This window comes from Antedon mediterranea, chromosome 1 (genome assembly GCF_964355755.1).
Source record: "Antedon mediterranea chromosome 1, ecAntMedi1.1, whole genome shotgun sequence".
NCBI lineage: Eukaryota > Metazoa > Echinodermata > Crinoidea > Comatulida > Antedonidae > Antedon > Antedon mediterranea.
This window is the reverse complement of record NC_092670.1, coordinates 15,436,278-15,459,065: the sequence shown is the minus strand read 5'-3', so window position 1 is coordinate 15,459,065 and position 22,788 is coordinate 15,436,278. Positions and strand designations below refer to the sequence as shown.

Below are 22,788 nucleotides of genomic sequence, written 5' to 3'. Positions count from 1 at the left end.
TAACAAAAAATGCAGAATTTAATTTAGTTGACAACAAATAAAGCAGTAACAATTAAGCAACAAACAAACTAAAAGAATAAAAACAAAGAAAGCTGAGTATCACTTGAATAACACTTTTGGAGTCGGAACCAATAACTGAGCCTACATTATACAAGATCAAATATTATTAACTCAAGATGTTTCCCAACATCTTTCAGGGCTTTTGCCTTCATTCTCTGAAACATATTTTTATAAATCTATACAATCCTGTTTCTTGTTTTCCTGTGTATTCAGATTTTGTAAATAAATGTTTATTTGAATTGAATTGAATTGAATTGAATTATTATTTGGCATTATGATGGTGTCAATGGTAAGCCTCCCCCACCCGCCACAAAAAAAACATGTTCTTGAATATATATATAATCACCGGTAACTGTAAATAATCACCGGTAACTGTAAATAATCAACAGTAACTGTAAATAATCACTAGTAATATATTTAAGATATTATAATTAAAAAAAACACCCCAAATACGCTTATTTTTCCCATTTCTTTTTTGTCCTCAAGCTTATAAACTGACAAAACAAATTATGACACAACAAATTGTCACTCAGACTGTAATAACTGTCACATGACATTGTCCGAAATGTCACTGCAAAAGATCAGTCAAGCGTGAAGGGTATTAGATGTGTTAAAACCAAAAGGCAAAATAAATCAAACATTTAACTCATAAAAAGAATAAGAATTCAAGATAGTTTTTTGCGAGTAATGTTACAAACCGTTGCTGGTTGTTTGGGTTTCGGAGCGATCCCTTTTGCCTCATCCTGTTAGTGGTAGAAAAACGTCCAATGGTTGTCAAACATTAGTCACATGACATTGTGAGAGAGACATGTGGCATGTTATCATATTACCAGTTTATTTCTATTATATAATAAAATATGTCCAATATTTAAAAGAAAAAAAAAAACAACAAAGAATCATAAAATAGAAATTATTTAAGCTTTTTTTTCTATTTACAATAGAAACAATAAGATATATTTGAATGTAATGAACACAACTACATTGAATCATGCAGAAATGTCAAATTTTCAGGGAAAAACACCAAACTAATGAAAAAATGTTTGCATTCACAGCTGATGAACAACAATGAAAAACAAAAATTGGAAAAAAAGTCTTATACATAGTTGGGGTTCAGTTTACCAAGTCTTATCATAGTTGGGGTTCAGTTTACCAAGTCTTATCATAGTTGGGGTTCAGTTTACCAAGTCTTATCATAGTTGGGGTTCAGTTTACCAAGTCTTATACATAGTTGGGGTTCAGTTTACCAAGTCTTATACATAGTTGGGGTTCAGTTTACCAAGTGTTATCATAGTTGGGGTTCAGTTTACCAAGTCTTATCATAGTTGGGGTTCAGTTTACCAAGTCTTATCATAGTTGGGGTTCAGTTTACCAAGTCTTATCATAGTTGGGGTTCAGTTTACCAAGTCTTATACATAGTTGGGGTTCAGTTTACCAAGTCTTATACATAGTTGGGGTTCAGTTTACCAAGTCTTATCATAGTTGGGGTTCAGTTTACCAAGTCTTATACATAGTTGGAGTTCAGTTTACCAAGTCTTATACATAGTTGGGTTCAGTTTACCAAGTCTTATACATAGTTGGAGTTCAGTTTACCAAGTCTTATACATAGTTGGGTTCAGTTTACCAAGTCTTATCATAGTTGGGGTTCAGTTTACCAAGTCTTATACATAGTTGGGGTTCAGTTTACCAAGTCTTATCATAGTTGGGGTTCAGTTTACAGTACCAAGTCTTATCATAGTTGGGGTTCAGTTTACCAAGTCTTATCATAGTTGGGGTTCAGTTTACCAAGTCTTATACATAGTTGGAGTTCAGTTTACCAAGTCTTATCATAGTTGGGGTTCAGTTTACCAAGTCTTATCATAGTTGGGGTTCAGTTTACCAAGTCTTATCATAGTTGGGGTTCAGTTTACCAAGTCTTATACATAGTTGGGGTTCAGTTTACAAAGTCTTATCATATATAGTTGGAGTTCAGTTTACCAAGTCTTATCATAGTTGGGGTTCAGTTTACAAATTCTTATAAATATCATACATAGTTTGGGTTCAGTTTGCCAAGTCTTATCATACATATTTGGGGCACAGAGTCCTTGGATTTTTTTTTTCTGAACTCCCTCCTCTACATTAACTATCCTCGATTTTCTACTTTCTCACAACTTCAATATGCCATATATAATACATGGCAGTTTACTTAATGACAAAGAGAACACACAGAATGAAGTTAAATATTCTTACCTCTTCTTGTTGTTTTTTCATTTGATATTCCAAGCGTATTCTTTCACGCCTTGCTTTATCTTCAGCTTTCTTCATTTCAATATCCTCTTGTTTTCTCCTATAAAAAGAAAATATTTTTTCATTACAATCTTTAGAAAGAATGTTGATAATATCACTTGGTTTGTGACAAGAATACTGTAAATAAAACCAAGACAAGATCAGGATACAAAGGTTGCTATAAACCAATGCCGACAATCAACTGTTGTCATTTGGTTCAGTCGCACAACCACAACTCAAGCCTTTAGGCTGACAAATCTCCCGGAGAGGCCAAATAAAAGCAGCCTCCCCCTTAAATAATCACAGACAAAAACACACACCAACAAATTCTTATTACATGTCTTTTGGGAAAAAAAAACCTCTCCTGACAGGATTTGAACCCAGTGTCCTGGTATCGGTAGTTCAGCATCTAAACCACTAAGCTACATCTCCACTTCCTAATGTTGGAACAAAATCTATTAACTTAAACTTTACCTTTGTTCTTCTCTTTGTTTCTCCCTCTGTGCTTCTCTTTTTGCTTGTTTAGCCTTCTCTTGCTCTTGCCGCTTGAGTCGATTTTTCAAGAACTGATCTCTTTTCTTGGCAATATCCTCTTCATCTGGAGCCTAGAATAGTTTTAACGAATTAAGCTCTGTCTACACTATCAAACTAGTTTTATGTGCCCAAATATAGCAGTGATATGACATCGTTTTCAATGATCCATATGACATGATACATTATGACATATTCTGAAAACATCTGGATTATCTATTTAAATTCACCCGAGCATGATGGGATTCCCTTATGATTCTTTTTGCAAATTTGCCTCATATAGTAAATAAGAATGAAGTGATAGAACTGAGGGACACACAAGCTACAGCTTTGTAAGTCTCAACATCTCAACTTAAACATTTTAAAATTGATCTTGCACTAAAACAAAATACACTTACCTTATTTTCATCAATGACAAATCCAGTTGATTTATTATGTGAAGTATCAGACACTGCAGATTCATCAAGAACAGAGGTATTCCCTGCTGACTGGTCATTTGAAGCATTCTCTTTGACATCTTCTACAGGTACTGGACTTGGTTCTCTTGACTTTTCTATTACTTTCTTTTCTACTGGTGCTTTGCGCACATCTACTGGTGCTTTGCGCAATTCTACTGGTGCCTTCTGTACCTCTACTGGTGCCTTCTGTACCTCTACTGGTGCTTTCCCATTTGCTACTGGTGGAGGCGACTTTTTAACTGTATGATCTACTGTTTTTTCATTTTCGTCCATGTCAAGATTAATTGAAAATCGTTTAGGTCGTGCTTTGACTTTCTCTTTTACTTCTCCATCCTCATTTCCAATTTCAAATTTAGCAAAGCGTTTCTTTTCAACCAATCCTTCTAACTTTGCCTCTTTTATTTCTTCTGGTTCTGAATCTTTCATTAATTTATTTTCTACAACTGGTTCTTGATACCCATCCACTTGTACCTGGTTTTGTTTACTACTTACCTTTGCTGCAACAGCTTGATTGTAAACATCATTTGTTTTATTATTATCACCAGAAGGTGTTACAATTGCTTGTTCAACATGTTCTGATAACCCATATATGGAGTCATATGGAATCTTATTATCACTAATTAATCTATTTGTATCTATGGCATTATCGTCAATGGAATTTTTACTTGTAGCGGTAACATTGTCTATGGGTGTGTGACTATCGGTAAAGTGTGCTTTTGGTACATCCTGCAATACTACCACATTTGGAGAGGATGGTTTCGGATGCAATATAAATGAACCACCATCGTTCCTGTCCTCAGATTGTTCTATATAATGGTTTCTATTGTTTAGTTGAGGTTCAGGTTGACTCAAGTAAAAACATTCAGAGTCACTTGGCTTTGGTGGATCCTGAGAAAGAGGATCGTGGGCAGCTGCAGGAGGATCCTGCAGATAAAATCCACTTGATTTTGCATCAGTCTCTGTATTATCAACAGGCTCAGGTTCCTTTAAGAAGAACCCACCTGGAGAAGAGTCTGTGTTTGGTTTAGATTCTGGGCTAGCATGTTTAGATTCTGGGCTAGCATGTTTAGATTCTGGGCTAGCATGTTTAGGTTCTGGGCTAGCACGTTTGAATTCTGGGCTAACACGTTTTGGTTCTGTTCCAATACCATGAATTAATTTCTCGTGCTGTTGCGATAATCTCGTAATCTCATTTTGTAATTGCGAAAGATTAGCGTTCATTTTTTCCATTGAGGTATTATACTCATCATTTGTAAGATGCGGTGAATGGGTTCCTGAACGTGGTCCTATAATACCGGCAGAATGAACATTGTTTCCATTAGGTGAAATCTTTGACGTAGGAACATTTTGCGGCGATGGATTCCTTATAGGTTCATCTTTCAATTTATTTTGATTTTGCTTAGCTGCACTTAGGTCTGCAAAAGTTATTTTACCATGAGGTGGCGAGGCAGCTTGAATGTTTTCTGCTTGGCGGTGTTGATCATGGTTATTGTCTTTGTTAATTATTTGCATGAAAGCGGCCTTTCCAACACGCTGTCGTTGTTTGCTAAAATTACGCTCAGCTGTTCGCTTCTCGCGATCAATATTACGCCGTTTTTCTTCTAATTGTAAACGCAACTGGAGCATTTCAGATGCAGAGGGTTCCCAGGAATTGTCCGACTTGGTACCTGCATCGACAGAGGGTACAGAATCAGAGTCATGCTTTACTTTCTCAAGCCACGTAGTCATGCCATGCGGTTCACCATTTACAACACTTGTTACAACATCTACATGCATGGGTTCGAGTCTTTCAGTAATGTCTGGACGTGACACTATTATGTCATGGTTCAATAACTCATGTCTATTAATTTGGTCATGTGACTGTGTCACTATCGGTGCGAATGAGGTCGCGACCTCATTGGCAGGCCGAGTTTCTTTGGTCAACTGTTCAGACTGTAGTTTGAAAGACTCTTTTTCGGGATGGGAGTATGTCACATGATCACTTTGTACATCTACACTATTACCTTGCCCGTAATTTCTATTCTCCCCTCCTTGATAATGGAATGGCTTTGTGAATCCAGATTGCATGCCTGAGTAACCTGAACTATGGTTAATGCCAGGATCCATGTCATGGGGAGGTGTCTGGTAGCGGTCATAAGCCTGTAATTGTAGTGGATCTGAAGATTGGCGTGCATGGACCACCTCTGTCCTGTTTGGCATACCCATCCATTCCTGTGACCTCCTGTTTTGCGCTGGCATATAACCTTGTTGTGACATACTTTGTACATTGTACCCTCTATTATTTACATTGAAACTATCCCCTGTACCATGTCTTGAATAACCCCCATCACTACTTCCTATTTGTTCTGTATCTGTGTTAATATAAAATGCTTCCCCACCCCTTGCTTTTGCCCTGTTTGGTTCTCTAGTATTCCATTGTTGCCTAGGTGCATCAAACACTCTTCGCTGTTCATTTAAATGACTTGGAGCACTTGTCATAGAACCTGTGCTCATCCCACTAAGAGGTGTAACAGCACCAAAACTATCTGGTGTACCAGAGGTTCCATGACTTCGATTCCAAGAAGTCATAACACGACTAGAATCGTTACTACTTGTGCTCCGCGGACTGTGACTAGAAGACGTTTCTCCGTATTCCTGTTCTTTATTCACATTGTTCACTTTTTCTTTTAAAGGTTTTAAGTTCGCTGGCATAATGCCGTCTGTGTACATAGAATGACCTGGTGGCCTCATGTCTACAGACTGGACATCCAGACTGAGACTACTCCGTTGATCTTGTCCACCATATTGAGAATTATTCTGATATCTATGTTCTTGCGGAACGGGTTGAGAGTGAATAAAGCGTTGTCTAACATTTCCTTTATTTCTGTTATCTACTCTAAATGTTTCTTTTCGTATAACATTTGCAGAACTTGGAACCATTGGATGAACTGGTTGTTGTTGTCTTTCAACACGGAATGTAGATGTCCGAGACACGGTTGCCTTCTTGCTGTCCTCGTTTTCATCCTGTCTAAAATATTCTGGACCTGTTGATTTACTTGCTAAGCTCTGTCCACTCTTACTTAAGCCATCCACTCCACTGTCTTTTTGGTAGAGGGAGCCTTGCGAGGATCCCTTGGGTGACGTCAGACTCTGGATCTCCAGATCAGCCTCGTCCATTGGTTCCTGTACGCGTGTGGCTGCATCTGAAGGTAGTTTGTTGGCCGTCATTCTGTATGTTAGCTGATTGTTTATTGTAAGGTCACCATCATCTAGATCACTATCAATGCTAACATTGGCAAGTAAGCTTCCACCTTTCTGGCTAGCGATTGGTACTCGATTCGATGATGTACTGTAAACAGAAAAAAAAATTAAAAACCTGTGAATGATTTAGGAATAAATTCTGCATACAATAAATTTCTTTAATAAATTCTAATTTAAAAGCCCTCGATAAAAAAGTTCTCCTTATACAGTATGTGATTTGTGTGAGCATTGCCATTGATTTAGGGATGTGGGCCAGTAAAAGCTACAGTTAGCAGAACTTCATTATTCTCCTGCCTAGCTGGTCTGCTGCAGCGGTATACCATAAAGGCAATGTACTGTAGACTAGCATGTGAGACGCAAGAGTCCAGGATCTGTATGTGTCATATTGTCTTGTTCTTTGGAAGCATCCCATGTACATACATTGAATGATGAAGAATGTGGTACACACTACTCAAACAGAGTAGGGGATGGTCCTGTTACAGCCTAGTACTGAAGATGTCACCAGTATTAAGAACTATATCAAATTAATAGTGCAAAATGGCATATGGGCATGTAATATCAAGAGATAGCTAGCCCAGTAAAAGCTACACCTAGCATTGTTTCTAAGCTAGGCTAGTAAATAGACATGTAACGAGGTAGGTACTCAAGAGATAGCTAGCCCAGTAAAAGCTACACCTAGCATTGTTTCTAAGCTAGGCTAGTAAATAGACACGTAACAAGGTAGGTACTCAAGAGATAGCTAGCCCAGTAAAAGCTACACCTAGTTGTTTCTAAGCTAGCCTAGTAAATTGACACGTAACAAGGTACTCAAGAGGTAGCTAGCCCATTGGACTAGTAACTTACAAAGCTTCATTATTGTCTTGCCATGCTAGTATGGATTGCTTCACGGTGATGTCATCAATACCTCGTTGATCAAGGATATCATCATGTGATCCGTACTGTTGGTGATGTCGCTTTGGTAACAGAGGTTCCCTTGATCTAAAACAATAAAATACATACTTTTAAAGCAGCCTTGAAAACTATATTTTGTAAAATTTCTAAAATTTTTATAATGTATTTTTAAAAATAATATATGTTTAGGCAAATTGCCAAGGATAACCATAAGTGAATTCATTTATTATTTTATAGACAATTTATAAATTACTTACAAAGATTTATTGATTTCTGGATTACTTGTTGCATGCCGCATTTGTCCCGCTTGGAAACTCATTTTTGTTACGTTACTAATCGGAACTTGAGGCGTGTAGCGAGCAACAGAATCTGGAGAAAGAAAATGTGCATACAAATTAACTATGAAAACTTAGTTTGGGATTGCAGCCATGAAGAACGGGAGTGACATAACGGATGGTAGACCGGGTATTAAGTTAAAGTAAGTACAGTAACCATTTCATTACTATATTAAGTACACTTTTAAAAAGTATACAGATATTAGAAAAACCATTAAAACAAACAATGAAAGAGTTACCTTCTTGTTGGTACATGTACAAAGGACGAACCCAGTCAGGTGATTCTACTTCTGTTAGGTAAAACAGCTCAGCCAAAATAGCAAGGATGTTAGTTTTTAACTTAGGGTGCGAGTAAAGAAGATCCTCGAAACAGAAATGGAATGATCCTGGCGCATAGTGATCTAGGAAAGCCTTTACCAGTTGCAGGTTGTGCATGGATTCTGCTAGTGACATTGTCTTGTTTAATGAGATATCTAAAATACAATTACAATATTTATAAAATAATGGTCTCTTCCATCTATATGAAAAACAGTATTTGGATCTACATATGCAATATTAAGGTTTGTTTGGCCAATAAACACTAGAAAAGTTAAGCTTTGTTTACACTATCAAACTAGTTTGATACAAAAAGTTTGATGTGCCCAAATATGGTGGTGCTATGACACCATATACGGTCACATCACATTTTTTTTCACATAAAGTTTGATAGTGTAGACATAGTTTTAGGTTTGGTGTTTCCAAAAAGATATAAAGTATGGTTGAGAATGTCTCAACATTTCAGTTTACATAATTTCTTACATAATTTCAGATGAATGTTATGATTTATTTTGTAAGGATAAAGAAATTCTTCTCTTGATGTATTTAGGCCTAAATTATCTAGTTAAAATTACATGCAATACAATACTCAGGAACTAACTATGCTAACATTGGGTCTAGAAAGAACAACTGTAGTAGTCTGGCTAATACACACTTTGGATTGTTTTTCATAAAAATTACTTATTCGTGGGATGGGAATAAATGTTATTTTCAGATGATAAGACCAGCTGAGCCTACTGTACCTTCAAAGTCCACACCCTGAGGGCAGTAGAAGTGAATGAGCAGGGCCAATGAGCATCCATCTCCAATATCAGTCAAGAGGTTGTCCATTAGGGGGATGGTTGGTAAGTCTTTAGGTGGCAGGTTTGGTCTTCTTAATCTTATCTGTAAATAGAAAACCATTGCAATACCATATTAAATCTGTAAAGTTTAAGATTGGTCTTGTTCTAAAGTGATTCTAAGGGTGGTTTATGGGTAGCATTAGTGATCATAGCTAGCTTGATGCGTTTCCAATATCTGGGATGTGCCGCTAGGCACTAGCAATTTTGTTTTGTTTTCAGTAAATATATTAGCATCTGAGAACATTGAGAGTAAAACAAGTTGCTCCAAACTTGTTATTAAAGTTTGAAACAGAAGACACAGAGGGCAACAAAGTACTCCTTTCACATTGCCTGGCAAAACTCTAAAGTTATTGTTGCATAAACTTTAGCAGTGATATGCCCAAATATGGTAGTGATATGACATCATCATGTCCATATGGGCACATCACCTTTTTTGAGTTTTTGAGCTTTAGAGTTTTGTAATGAGAAAGGGGTATAGTCAGGCAAATTCTCTTGTAAATGCATGGTGTGAATGTTATGCTTGCAATTCTGTTTGTACAAAAAAGTCATTGATGCCTTACCTTGTGCATGGGGTTATCAATGTAATGCTGCTGCTGTTCTCGTAGTCTTTTCTCCATTATCTGCTGTGTTGTGTGTGCGACCTTATTCAACCAGAATAACAATCCATCCTCTAGGTCAAAGGGCAACTCACTGGATGCATTGAAAGTGGTGAACTTTCTGTACATTTAGTAAATAAATAAGTGGTAAGTATTATTTCTATTTTCCATTTGCATATAAAAAATACATAGAAATTGCACCCAATCATCTGTAGTGTATCTCCACGTGTATGGTATTTTATGTCTATAAATTACGAAGCAACAGAGTCAACAACTTGAACCAATTCAGAGAAGGGCCTTTAAATGTATTTTTCCGCATGCTACTTATTCCGATGCCCGCAGCTTCCTTGGTTTTTCTACCTTAGAAGACCGCCGTGTTCGACTGTGCAAGGATTTTTTCGTTAAAATCAAAGACCCCAGTCACAGATTGAATCATTTGTTACCGGAGGCTCCTTCTGCTGCTTATAATCTTAGAAGACTCCGTGAGTTCTGTATCCCTAGAGTTAAAACTAACCGTTCAAAAACGTTTATTATTAATCACGGACTATTCCAAAAATGGTAAACATTTAGTGTTATGTTTCAGCGACCTTCCGTACCATTGTGTATAAATATTTTTGAAAATTTTTGAAGTTTTTAACATTTTTTAAATTTGTAAAATTTTTTTAAAACTTTTACATTTTTATAATGCACGCCTATATCAATATTCAGATGTTTTCAGTTAAACTTGTTTTTAACATTTTGAATATATATTTATTGTTTTTATATTAAGTGATATTTTATTGTAATTTTGTTTTAATATTTTGATTGTATGTTCTACCTTTCTAAATGTCTTTTATATTTTTATATTGCATTTTATTGTTCTGAGTGAAACGCTTTTGTTAAACTTCAATCTTTCGTTTGATTGCAAGAAAGTTCTATTCGTATGTCTAGTATCATATGCAAATGCTGTAATACAGTGTCACATGTATCACATTTACTTGTATATTAAGGTTCGGGTTAGATTAAGCTTATGGCCTGTGATACAGGCATCACATGTGATACATGACTTTTCCATGCAGTGGTATGAAATGATGATGATGATGATGATAATAATAACAAAATAGTTACAGTAATTGAGAGATGGATAGAAATTGTGCTAGCTCTCAGACAAAAATACATAAAGAATCAAATCTTTTGAGGTTTAACAACAGTGAGACATAGATATTTAGCATTATAGCATCATCCTGTCCATATATGGGTATTGCACAAATTTGGTAAGCTTTCAGTCTCCATAAAATGCCCTCTATAGTCAAATGGAAGCATTGAGTCATTCAAGCGTAAACACGATTTAAACGGTCTGCATACAGGTTAGGCAATCATGTATATGACAAGCATTATCCTCAAAACAATGACAATTTAAGCTAGGGACAATTTGAACAATAGATTATACAGGACGTTTTCAATGACATTGGAATCAAACTACATCTATGGCCTGATGTTTTGACTACTCAGGACTGGACTGAATTAGCTCCAGCAGCTTAAACATAACTAAAGCCATGTCTTAAGCTCTGTCTACACTATCAAACAAGTTCGAAAAAAAAAGTGTGATGTGCCCAAGTATGGTAGTGATATGTCCAAATATGGTAGTGATATGACATCATCGTGTCCATTATTATATTGGCACATCACTTTTTTTTTCATATAAAGTTTGATAGTGTAGACAGAGCTTAATAAAAGTCTCTAAAAATGTGTTGAGACAGCATAATTATTGGATTATGTATTATTACTTTTTTAATATTCAAAGCAAAATATAACAAAATATAGAATATTACACTAACAGCATCATCAAAGAAAACAATTAATTTATTTTAAAAATAGAATATATTTTATGAATAATAGGTTCATAAATAATGTCAAACACATACACAATTCTAACCCTTTAACTAATCCTATAATAAAAGTGTTGAGACATTAAAAGCTGTTAAAACACCTACCTGACAGCATGGACTATTTTCTCAACAGTGACAAGCTCAGATGCATAAGCCATCATCAAGGCGTCCATCATAGCAAGGTGGGCGGGCTAGACAAACATAATTTATGTAGTTAATTACGCACTAAAACAAATGTCAAAGAAACAGTACACCTAGCTCATTATACATATTGCATAGGAGTGTCGAGTAAAGTAGATTAAACTATTTGTAGTTAATGTATGGAAAAATTACAAACTATTCACAAAATAATACAATTTGTATGCATTCATTCAGATTAAAAATAAATCATAATGGATCATGTATCACATACAATACATTTTCATCTTAAAAATATCAAAAATAATTTGAAATTTTATGTTATTTTCTTAGTTGAAATGTTTCATTTGGACAAATTACTTTTTTTACCAAAGGTGTCCCCGTAATAGGGGTTCTACTGTATACCTGTACGGTAATGAGAATTTTGAACTTTCTCATATTCCCCATTCTGAAAATCAGTGTTTGGGTTGAAGTCAGTTTTGGAAAGTCAGAGCTCAGGACTGTATCCTTGTCAATACTGTAGGGGTTTTTAACCTCTGTTCTGGCACCAGAAAATAAAATTGAACGTCAATGTTTCATTTTCATGTGGCTACGTTAATATCGATTGATGCATAGCCATGTGGAGCGTCATCAAAACAAAACATGCCATGCGCCAGAACAGGTGTGAAAGACCCTTTAGGCATGTACACTGTAACCAGTGCTAAGTTTACAACAACTAAAGCACTTTGATGCCATTATTGTAACAACTTACTAATTTTATCTTGGCAGTTTTCGATAGTACAAGATCTGTCACAGGCTGGTCGCTCTCGTCCAAGACATAGATACCTCTACGTGACAGGGCCTGCATTACACTCATATGGGTTGTCCAGGGCTGATCTTTGCTATTGAATACTTGTTGGCCAGCCTTGCAATATAGCTCACTGGAGCCTAGCAGTTTGATGATCAAGGGTTTAAGGTGATCGTTCCCCTGTGAAAATAAAATCAAAAATAATTTTATATGATTTGAATTTATAAGGAAAATCATTGGTAAAAAACTCAATACAAAGTGATAACATAAATTACTGACAAGAAGATTTTCCATGATAGGTCAAAAAAGCATATTAGCTAATATCTCTGCTGGGAACATTATTAATTACCTTTGCCTAGCAAGCATACTAGATGTTTAAACATCAAGCAATCAAGCAATTGCAAACAGATTATTTAATTATATTACAGTATGACTGATGCTGCTACTGAAAAAGATGATGAAATGGTAACAGCAAAACAATGATGAAGATGATGATGAGATGATGATGAGATGACGATGACGATGAGGATGACAATGACATGAGAGGACAGTACAATGCTGGACATGATGACCATAACAATGGTGAAATTAACAGATGATGATGATAGAATATATAACTGCCCAAATAGTTGACTATAGTATTATTTATCTCGATGTATTATTAGAAGGAAATTAAATACTACCTAAACCAGACATCATCTTACAACAAAACTGGCTATGTTGTACAGTACAATGATTGCTTTGACATCAAGCGATCTGTTACGCTACAGTGCACATTTTGATTGGCTACTACCATAGAGAGTTCTAAATTAATTTACAAGGGTTTTATCATGGCAAGCATGCTGTTATTTTCGTAGATTTTTACTGTAGTTCATAACATTTTTATGTATTTTCTTTATACTTTATTGTATTGTATTTTCATATTAGTTTTTTTAGTATGTGTTGATGTATTGTTAGTTTGATGTATATTATTACCGTAATTCAGTTCTGTGGGCTTCAATAGTTGTAATATTCATACTTTTTACATTTGTACAGTTCTATATATTTATTTGTTGATTAAAATATACCAAGATTGAGGCGAAGCGAATTTTGTTAAATGACACCCCTAGATGGCCGGAAAAGACACTCTCATGCAGCAAAACGATCGTACTTGGACTCGTGGACTATTTAAAGCTTGGTTCCCACTAGCGACGCAACGTAACGCAATCTACGCAAATCTAAGCAAATGCCCTTCCAATAATAATTGTGTTTTCCCCCGCCTGCGTGAAATTAAACCTACGACGTTTGCAGCACTATTGCGTCATCGGTTCCCACTTATGATTACTTAATACAGCACTTTGCATCGATACGTCTCTACGTTGCGTTCTAGTGAGAAGAACCACGCTTTAAGGACGATAACATTTGTTGCCGTATGTTAGATGCGCGTGCTGTGTGCGGAACTGCCGATTGTTTGATAATTCAGTCGGTATTTTGTTTTGCGTTCAAGTTCAATGCGAACGTACGTCTAAGAGAAGCCCCGAAAGCACACTGGGTGAAGGCAAATGCAATTCATAATTATAGCTCTATCTATAATATTTATTTACAGCAATTTGTTGATGAAATTAAATATGCCAATGTAAATAGGTGTTATTGATACAGTTTTGAGTATGTATCGGCTGGTGGTGGTCTAGAAAAAAATAATCGGATGCCATAATGTGAACTACAGTACATGATACCATAGATATTATAGTGTAATATATTAATAATTCACTATAATCCTCTATGATGATGATACATTATACTCAAAGCTACACATAAATACTAATGTACGTTGGAAGGCTATATACTTTATGCATGCTGACTGCCAGTGATCTAAACAATAGGTAGGCAGTTGTCGGGCGGTGTCCTTTGTACGAATCGTTCGTGCCCCAGTTCGCTCTGAGACGCGTCAATATCATGTTACATATGCAGGAACCAAACATTTATTTTTCAGGTTATATTTGGCAATTCATTTACAGACACGTACAGTATCGCTCGAAGTACGCTCATACAGGGAAGAAGGTACTGTATGAGTTATTCACGAACGAGTTTACGAATTTTTCAATTTACAAACAACCTTTTGTACTGTGGGGCACGTATTTAGAGGATTTTCGGGGATGAGGGTGAGGTATTGGGCATGTCGGGAATGGGGGTTCGTAGTCGGTTAAGGGGGGTTCCCTGTAAAGGGGGGGTTCGCCCGAACCATAAAAACCCCCCCTGGCTACGGGCCTGTACAGTAACTTACATCTTTATCTTTGAAGAACGGGTCATCAAGGTCAGGTGGAAGTTGTCCAAATCGATAGGCTTGGTGAATCAACCAGAGTAACGACGCTCTTGTCTTGGACTGAAAAAAACAAAACACAGAAAGTTACATCATGTGAATATAATCTTATTCAATTAGTGTTTACTGTTTTAGTTATTTATATTCAAGTTGTCTAAGCTGAAATAGTAGAGTTGTTTTAAACATCTTTTTTCAGACTAGACCATTGGGTTTAGCTGAAAGTCTTTACTGGCCAATATTGTGCCTTTTAATTGTAGCTCCCAGGTACTTAGAACTGGTGCTAAAACAAGTTGGCTAGTGATAGAGGTTTTCATTGTATTTTCTAGGTCAGAAGTACAGTATTATACACTGGGCTGGCATATAATATTGTATAATGGGCTAGTAGAATTCAATCTACAATAATCCTTTTTCCAGAGTCCTAAAGAAACTTACTGTAGCATGCATTATTGAGCACTTGGTGTGATGCTTAAAGCCCCATTCCCTACGTTTTTTAGATCTAATTTAAGATCACAAACTATATTTAATGTAAAAATAATACTATATGGTCCTATTGCGATAACTTTTTTCGTCTTTAAACGGTTAAAAATGTGAAAAATAAATCGATTCTAATAATTATAGCGGCCCGCTATAAATCCCAAAATGCATTGCGCGCGGATTGATATTTTTGTTTTTCACCTGTAATTCGCCCACTTTTCGATCGATCGTGAAGCCAAAACAAATGGAAGACTCCTAACTTTTCAGCGAAAATACCGGGTTTTCCCCAATTTGTATCAACGGAGTCTGGCAAAAATAGAAAGACAATTAATGCAGCAACTATACAACGTCGGGCTAGGTATATAGCTAGCGTACGATGTTCGTACGTTATCGATGTTTACTAGCTAGGCCTACAAAACTAAGCCTAGCTAGGCTAGGCCTAAGACCGTCCACGAGAGGTCGATCGCCGCGAGCTACTTAGGTAGTGCATTGTTTCTCACTTTTTATCATAATTTACCATAAAACGTACATTTAAGACAAGGAATGACATGGTTTAATGTTTTTAAAGTGATATATATGTATTATTTTCCAAAAAACGTCCAAAATTGCAGGGAAGGGGTCTTTAACATTAATCTTATCATTATTTTAAGTAGATAATGTACTTGGCTTCTTTTAACAAAGCACAGCCTTAAAAATGGTCTCAATATCATATAGAATTTCGTCATCGCATAAATTTAAATTGCAATATTCCTAATGACTAATAATTAATATGAACTGCTTGTCATTTGAAATTATAATTAAGTACTGTACAGCGTCATATGACTATTGTTTTGATGATGTATCATTATTATGATATCATAATTTTTAACTTCAAACAATGCAGATTTTATAAATGTAATAAATACACAGTCTGTATCAATACATTATTGTTGTTTAATCATTAGATGATCAATGATATTGTTCAAAAGTCAAGTGATCACTTCCTCTATAGCTATTTCTGTGGCCCATTGGCTACTACTACTACTATATATTATACATACAGGTAGTAGCCAACTCCCAAAAACCATTTCAACAAATGCTGATTCATACTGTACATTAATGAGCCTGCGTTTATGTTTATTTTAGAAATGTACGGATTTATTGATAAATTAATTAAACCAGTATTTAAACAAGGTTGACCAAAACAATCGCCTACCATAATTGCTTGGAAACACTTCTAAAAGGATCATGTCAAAATTAACTACATTTTTTTACGGCAATAATATTAATATGATGTTTCAATGAAACTAGAGGCCCTCACGCAGCGCAACCTGTACAGTAACTACCCCCTTCCCCCAAGTCTGGAAAAATGTTCAGAGTAAAATGCAGTTACTGCAGACGAATAATCTTGACATGGTCTCTTTAAAATTCCAGATTTTGGCAAGAGAACAAAAACTGTAAATAATATTGAATAATATGAACTCTATAAAAATTGAAAGACGAGCTAAAATATATCCTAATCATATTTGATTAATTCACTCCACAAAGAATAAACATTTTTAGAGCGCGATACAGTAGCTAGAAATATAATTGAATTATTCTGTAAGCATTGATTTGTGAAAGATCAATGATGGCTGCTGTGGGAAGAAGAGAGAATTATCACTATAGTATTAACTAACAGTATTTTACCGGCATTACTATATGCATGCAACCATTTTATATATAAATAAATACTGTACTAACTAATACTATTGTACATAAAGAGAGTACAATGATATGTTTACTCAAATTGGTGGTATTACTGTACACTCATAATGTACAGTTTGATGGTTGAAAGGGAACATATTACAAAATAATAGTAAACTTGAATACTGTACAAAGACAAAATAATGTTACTGTATATAATGACAAAAAAGGTCCACGTTTCAGAAAATACTGTATCGATAAACCAATTTAATTTATATCCGACGAAACATACAGGACTTTACACTTAATTACAGCAAACTGGGCCAAATACTTTGTAATGTACAGTAGGAATAACACTTAAATATGTAAATTTGTACCAGTCGTTGCAACAACTGGCTACTTGCGAAAGGATTTGACCTCAGGGGGTGGTACTGTATGTTGCAAACTATACATGTAGGTTACTGTCAAAACATGTTTATTCAATAGAAATTGGTAAATAATTTCTTTTCTTATAAGTATGTAATCAATGAGAAATGTGAGCTGTTTGAGTAAATAAAAGACAGGTTTGCCAATGAAATCCCAACTCATCTCACTGTTTACACAGTATCTGTATTTTTCTTGTACTTTTATTCTCATGGAGAAAACAGTTGAGATTTATCCACGAGGAGGTTATCCATTGAATAATCAAATTTGTGACTCAACAAATGTGGTTTGAAGGATTTTCAAATCCATCCAGATATTATTAAACAGTGTGTATGTACAGTACTGTATGCACCTGGATAGTCTAATGACAACATAAAAAACAGTTGTGTAATTTGGTTATGGATAACTCAGTGTACATGTAATGCAAGATTTTCCTACTAATAACATATGACTCACCATTTCCCAATTTACATTTGGCTTTACTATGTGAGCTTATAAAATATCCTCAAATTCAAATATCATAAATCAAGTTACTCATTCTCAGTTGATTGTAATACATGGTTGTGTTTTAAGGCGTCACTCAGGACTGTCAGGTTCTTTGCATGATCAGATTGGAAAATATATTAAAAACTAATCTGTTTATTAGAAAAGAATAATACACACTGTACTACAGAATTTTAAATAGTAAAGGGTGCATCAAAGTGTTATAAACTTAATGTTCAGAAAAGGTTTTGATTATTTCTTGAGAGATCCTAATTTATAACAATGCATCATAAAATTGGATACATGATTCCAGCCTGGGTTGTGTCCTATTCTGGGTCAGTTGATTAAGCATAAAAAAGTACAAAAATAGTTTATTAAATTATATTTAACTTCCTTGGACTCCTACAGTATCTTACTGTACTTCTACCTATCAGCGCAAGCCTTGGTGGTTTACAGTATGTGTTCATGAACTTGGTCATCTGGAGGTTGTGGGTACAAGTCCCCATCTGTTTTCAACTCACTGAATACAGTATGCAGTTTACAACATTAGATTAGAACAATTAACTTTAATATATACTGTAGCTCCCTAACGTAAAGCTGCTTATACTATAAAATTCATCTATTACACTTTTTTTTTAAACTTTCACTTTTAAAATTTCAACCTGTTCCATAAATGATCACATTCCAGTGGCGGTTTGGTTGAGTTTCTTCTTCATGCATGTAAATACTGAAATAAACACAGTAATTGCTGTAACACAGTACACATCAATGATACTCATTAGCGTAAAATAAGCATACTGTACATTTGCTAACAAATTAAGGATTTTATGGTATTTAGACAGACTTCAGTTATTGTTCATTATAGCTGTGTTCTTCACATGGCCGTGTCTGAAAACAGTTGACTTTACACTGCTGGTGTACTTGAGATCAAGATCAAGATACCATGCTACAGTATACACTATACATAGTGGGTGTAATCAGTGCAATTAGTTATAATTCATTATGATTATTAAGCAATGCATTCAATTCACATACACTATGGTTACTTACTTGGATAAACCGACAAGCCTCTTTCCCACGAACTTAAAGATATGAAAAGAATATTTAGCAAAATGCGTACAAAAAAAGTGCCTACTGGTAGGTTGGGATGCTCTCACTAGAGGTGAGTGCAATAGCGGACTCATTAGGGTACAGTAATTCCACTAACAACTTTCATGTTGTTTCCCACTTTGTAAGGAGGTGCTAGTGTCGGTTCATCCAGGTAAGTGGCACTCATAGACATTACAATTTGTGATTAGCATAAAGTACACAACCAGCAGAATGTATGTTTTGTGTTCAATTCAATTGATACTGCATACAGTACAGTCCTGTGCATTATGTTCTACAGGTATGCCATGGCTACAAAATTGTGCATACCTGTATGGTCTGATTGAAATCAAACAATGAATGGCAATTTAGCAACAGATAATCTAGGTCAAATGGATTACAAACAATAACTTCAAATTTGATTGGCCAATCAATTCATGATTTATTCAATTTATTAAACTAATTTATTCATATTTCATCGTTCTATTCAGGGACCTGTCAATCTATTGATTTTGTATTAACATACTGTAGACATGTTAGAAATCTATGTCAAATACTGTATATCCATAATAGATACTGTTTTAACTTATAATTTAATAACTTCCCAGACTAATGACATTGACAATTAGTATTTAAATTAGGTTTAATTGTGTTTGGAAACACTGCACTCAGCTACAGTCTGAGTACAGTATACATTAAACTGTGAAAGTACAGTAAAATGTTTTCAATTTTGCACACCACCCACAAACTCCTCAACACCCATCCCTAGAATACTCTAGCTATACCCTTGCCATGTTAATCACTTTTGATTGATACTCTGTAAGTGTAACACAGCACTAGTACATGGTATAAAGCTGTTATAAAGTTAGATGTTATTATAGTTCATGTTGTTTGCATAAGACAATTATTTGAAGCTTTTAACTGTAAACAAATTCTGAATTAATTGTGAAAATGTAGCCAAAGGAAGTAAAAGTCAAATACATTCTGTTTGCTAAGACCTGCAAACACTAAAGTAAAACAAAATAGACTGTCACGTCTATTTGACTAATGAAATATATCCCTATTATTGCAGACAATTGAATACCATGATATCTATTCACAGTGCTTGTGACACAACAAATAAACAAAATAAACAATGCTCAAAATGTGTCTTTTTGTTATTATTATACAGTAGCATGACAATCATACATCAGGGAACATGTACACATTAATGCGTTTATTAAGCGTGAACACGGCTTCCAGAATTGCTGGACGAATTTGGCTGGGTCGTCAACGACGGCGTGTGATTGAATATTCAACAGCTGAATTCACTTGCATACTCTCTATACTGTAGCTATCCATAATAAATATTTACACCTTTAGTTACATTGATGGTTAAATGAGTAATGCAAAATCTATTTTGGACTATTTGATACGATTATAACAAAATGTGTTCTATTTTTAAAATTTGTCACTAGAAACACAAAATGAGTTTGAATAACACTGTAACTATTATTTCAACATACTTTTTGTACACATACAGCAGTACGAGTACATACTGTATCTTATACTACAGTACAATGTAATGTAATATAGTGTGGGTTTTGACAGATAGTCAGATTGACAGATAGTAATACAAAAAAAACTGGCACTAATCCAGTACTGTATGTATTAGTTCTATACTGTAGGATGATAACGAACAACGATAATACAATAGTACAGTAAAATACATTTGGTTTGGAGGAGGTTTGCACAGGTTTTTAGGGTTTGCACAGGTTTTTAGGGTTTGCACAGGTTTTTAGGGTTTGCACAGGTTTTTAGGGTTTGCACAGGTTTTTAGGGTTTGCACAGGTTTTTAGGGTTTGCACAGGTTTTTAGGGTTTGCACAGGTTTTTAGGGTTTGCACAGGTTTAGGGTTTGCACAGGTTTTTAGGGTTTGCACAGTTGAACAATGTCGCATTTTTTCTACAGTCTAAAATAAAAGAACTTTTAGAAAAGTGTTCATTTCTCCATCAACCAATTCTATACCAATATTTTAACGACTTATTTACCAATACGTATGAAACTGCCAATACGTGCACATGGGTGTCCTGTTGTCGCTGCTGTAAATGTCGGCCAACTTAAATCTTGAATATTACAAATTTATAACTTACTTTTATACTTAAATATTTATTTAAATATTAATGTTATAAACCTTTTCAATACTCACTGTGCAATTTGTGATTGGACCACTCTAGAGGTGTCTACCTAGCACCTGTTTGTCCCATACTTCACTGAATGTTCTTTTTTATATGCTACATGTACATTTCAGTGAGAATTTAAATATAATAAATGTTCATAAATCAAATTAAATCACATACTGTACTGTATCAATGAACAATTAATAAATTAAATATGTTAAATTAGTATGCAAACTTTACCTTTGTCACATTGTAGCTATCAAACGGTACCAGCTCAAAAACACTTTCAGAGGATGAATCGTCCAAACCATTGGTTTCATGTTGACCCCCATCCATGCTGTATGGCATGTGTAGAGATTGTGGGCGTCGTTTAGGGGGCTCTACTACTAACTCTCTCGACCTGATACTGGGTTTATTACCACCAGAATCTACAGATTAAAAAAATAAAGTTGCACGATTATTTACTAGTATAAAAATAAGAACGCAGTGGCTAAAGATACGGTACCATATCCTAACTTCCATTTGCTAAAGGTACGGTAAAATTGTATTGCGTCATGACCAGCCAATGGGGTGCTGGTACGTGTGTGTGTGTGCGTATAAGGACTTTGGATTTTTTTTTTATATCGCGAAAACAGTGATCAACCGCATTTTTATTATGCTTCATTTATCGCTATTATTATCGCCGTCGTGTGTGACAAAAACTAAATGTAGCCTATGTCTGTTATTATTGAAAAGCCAAAACCGGTTGATTTTAATTCTAGAATACAGAAAACCGTTTCAAAAGAGGCCTAGGCTTACTTACTACGTACTATATATAACCTCATTATACAGAATGAATTTGTTTGTGTAGGGAAAGCTGTGCCAGGCTGGGACCAGCTGCATGTGTGCGCTGATTTCTGTGACTCAGCCCTGGGGCTACTGTCTAAATCATAGTATTTGAGGGCCCCTTTATTGTCCGCATTTGCTTGTTGTTTATGGTCACTATCTGTAAAATTTAATAAAAAATATAGGCCTAGGCCTAAATAGGATGAATCAAAATAAACCTTCATCAGCACACACACATTCATGCGCCGCCAATAGGCATTCTCTACTGTACAGACGCGATATATGAAAAAAAAATCCCAAGTCCTTATACGATGAAGTCAAAACACGTACCAGCACCTCACTGGCTAATTAGGACGTACTGTAATGCAATTTTACCGTACCTTTATTTAGTAAACAGAAGTTAGAATACGGTACCGTATCTTATTAGCCACAGCGAAATAAGAAATACAGTAGCTAGGGCCATGGCTAGGCCCCACCCAGCAGTGTCTACATATACTGTACAACATCAACCAACCAAAAATTCACAACACAAGAATGAATATAACTTTTTTTACTTATACTACCTGTGTGCCTAATTATTAGTACCTGGCTGGACTTAGGCGGCGTGCCTATACTATCTAGGCCTAGCCCCTAGGGCCTACAACAGTTTCTTGGCTTAGCCTAAGAAGCTCAGTTATTATTATTATTGACATTACTACTATGCCTAGGCTTAGGCCTGGTCAAGGCTAGGCCTGCTAGACGGCGGCGACTGTTCTCTGAACAAACCCGCCCAAATTGAGCGAATGCCTCGGGTGACACTTTGCTTTGCCACCAGCTGCAGCAGCAGCAGGCAGGTTAACTCTTCACTCAATGCATCGGAATTTACTACTTGTAATTACAAAATACGAGCTTCCTAAATTCTACAATTTCTTACCTACCTTATCTACTGTTCATTTTTAATCAATAAATGTAATATCTAATCCAAAACGACGAGGAATATAATATTAAAATCTGCTGTATAATTTCCATCGTATGTTAAAGGTAACCCCTTTGAATATTTTTTTTTTATTTT

At 35.4% G+C, this 22,788-nt stretch overlaps 1 protein-coding gene across 6 annotated transcripts in view; it reads right to left on the bottom strand.

Moving 5' to 3' along the window:
- LOC140058223 (calmodulin-regulated spectrin-associated protein 2-like) overlaps positions 1-22,788 on the bottom strand; it is a 31,123-nt gene that overhangs the window by 6,552 nt on the left and 1,783 nt on the right. For 3 of the 6 annotated variants that reach the window (XM_072103807.1, XM_072103789.1, XM_072103802.1), the window contains exons 2-14: positions 21,153-21,340; positions 14,587-14,685; positions 12,288-12,503; positions 11,504-11,589; positions 9,495-9,651; positions 8,836-8,977; positions 8,017-8,250; positions 7,700-7,811; positions 7,395-7,529; positions 3,252-6,639; positions 2,797-2,927; positions 2,287-2,383; positions 759-803 (exon numbers count right to left, since the gene is read on the bottom strand). In XM_072103807.1, coding sequence (XP_071959908.1) covers positions 759-803; positions 2,287-2,383; positions 2,797-2,927; positions 3,252-6,639; positions 7,395-7,529; positions 7,700-7,811; positions 8,017-8,250; positions 8,836-8,977; positions 9,495-9,651; positions 11,504-11,589; positions 12,288-12,503; positions 14,587-14,685; positions 21,153-21,340 — 5,030 coding nt within the window. Of the gene's footprint in view, positions 1-758; positions 901-2,286; positions 2,384-2,796; positions 2,928-3,251; positions 6,640-7,394; positions 7,530-7,699; positions 7,812-8,016; positions 8,251-8,835; positions 8,978-9,494; positions 9,652-11,503; positions 11,590-12,287; positions 12,504-14,586; positions 14,686-21,152; positions 21,341-22,654; positions 22,753-22,788 lie in introns of those variants that run through there. The other 3 variants (XM_072103819.1, XM_072103813.1, XM_072103795.1) reach the window with 3 other exon arrangements.